General features: G+C 51.7%; 1 protein-coding gene across 1 annotated transcript in view; it reads right to left on the bottom strand.

The window, feature by feature from the left end:
* Nucleotides 1–1,976, bottom strand: part of LOC100496797 (polycystin-1) — a 47,058-nt gene that overhangs the window by 2,182 nt on the left and 42,900 nt on the right. The window contains exons 43-44 of the mRNA XM_004918479.4: nt 796–964; nt 418–705 (exon numbers count right to left, since the gene is read on the bottom strand). Coding sequence (XP_004918536.3) covers nt 418–705; nt 796–964 — 457 coding nt within the window. The remainder of the gene's footprint in view (nt 1–417; nt 706–795; nt 965–1,976) is intronic.

Raw genomic sequence — 1,976 nt, 5'->3', positions numbered from 1 at the left:
GTTCTTCTCTTTCTGCATCATTTGAAATCCTGGCAGGGGAGGAGGGACTAAAACATTGATGTTACAAATTGTAACAACTTCCCCACAGCTTACAGACAGCCTGCAGGAACTACATAACCCACAATGCATTGCACTGGGATGTTTCTTTCCTTATTGACATCACGTGTGCAGGGAATTGTGGGATTGGGAGGATGTAGGCTGAGGACAGGCGACTACTGTTACATTTTATTTGAGTCACAAAGTAGCCAGCCAGATCAGCAGGGGAACAGGGGGCAGGGCCAAATTATTACATTAACAATCATGAAAAGGCTGCATATTTTGTACCTGATGTATATTGCAAAGTTGCTTGGAATTATGATTACTTTTCAGAAAGCTTAAGTTGCGTTTGGGTGGAGACGCATACATCTATGCTCTTACCTTTAACATGCCCAAGAGAAGCAAGGTGGCAGCAAGGGCTACCTCTGTCCGTGCCAGGACTGCCACTGTGTAAAAGCTGGTGAAAGCTGTCGGCTGTGCCCGGTATTGTTGAAGCAGCTGTTTGGTCAGAGACATCCTAAGCACGTACACAATACCCACTCCCCCGGAGAGCAGTCCCAGAACGAGGCGAGTCCAGTTTGGGGAATAACCGGCACTATCAGTACAACATCTGGCCAAGGCTCGGAGCTCCAGGAGAAGGAAGCATAGAGCAGCAAAGAGCAAGGATACCTAGGAAGAGATGGGGGGATGTAGTAGTGGGAGCGGATTTGGGCACTGAGAGACATGTATTAGCCATACACAGGGGTAGCTCATACTCACGGCCAGTACAAAGGGCAGGCTTAGGCCCTCTCTCGTCTCCTGAAGGTGGAATGGTAGGATGGACAGGGAGGAGACCGCGTGGCCACGGGCCGACAGGGAAATGCACAGGCGGGTGGAGATGTGAAGTTGAACGTCTCTGTGGTACTGAGTGATCTCCACAGACAGAGAGCTGACATTGGAAAGAACCAGGTTATAAAGCACTAGGGCCATGGATAAGCTCAGTCATGTCACTTGGGTCATTGTAGTAAAGGGTTAAACACAGATTTCGCGTTATTCCTTAAATACATGCAGAAATAATTTAATAAGTGTTATGTGTTTAGTTATGTTCCCTTTGTCTCATATTGTATTTTATTTAAAGATCAGAAAACATTGAGTGTGACAAACATGCAGTAATGGGTGAAATCAGCAAGGGGCAAATACTTGTTTCATCATCATTATCATCCATTGCCGTGAATGCCAGCGCATCCGCTATACCAGAGCCAGCCCATCCGCATCCGCTATACCAGAGCCAGCCCATCCGCTATACCAGAGCCAGCCCATCCGCATCCGCTATACCAGAGCCAGCCCATCCGCATCCGCTATACCAGAGCCAGCCCATCCGCTATACCAGAGCCAGCCCATCCGCTATACCAGAGCCAGCCCATCCGCATCCGCTATACCAGAGCCAGCCCATCCGCATCCGCTATACCAGAGCCAGCCCATCCGCTATACCAGAGCCAGCCCATCCGCATCCACTATACCAGAGCCAGCCCATCCGCATCCGCTATACCAGAGCCAGCCCATCCGCATCCGCTATACCAGAGCCAGCCCATCCGCATCCGCTATACCAGAGCCAGCCCATCCGCTATACCAGAGCCAGCCCATCCGCATCCACTATAACAGAGCCAGCCCATCCGCATCCACTATACCAGAACCAGCCCATCCGCTATACCAGAGCCAGCCCATCCGCTATACCAGAGCCAGCCCATCCGCATCCGCTATACCAGAGCCAGCCCATCCGCATCCGCTATACCAGAGCCAGCCCATCCGCTATACCAGAGCCAGCCCATCCGCATCCACTATACCAGAACCAGCCCATCCGCTATACCAGAGCCAGCCCATCCGCTATACCAGAGCCAGCCCATCCGCATCCACTATACCAGAACCAGCCCATCCGCTATACCAGAGCCAGCCCATCCGCA

Source organism: Xenopus tropicalis, chromosome 10 (genome assembly GCF_000004195.4).
Source record: "Xenopus tropicalis strain Nigerian chromosome 10, UCB_Xtro_10.0, whole genome shotgun sequence".
NCBI lineage: Eukaryota > Metazoa > Chordata > Amphibia > Anura > Pipidae > Xenopus > Xenopus tropicalis.
The sequence above is the reverse complement of the archived record's forward strand: the minus strand, read 5'-3'. Positions and strand labels throughout refer to the sequence as shown.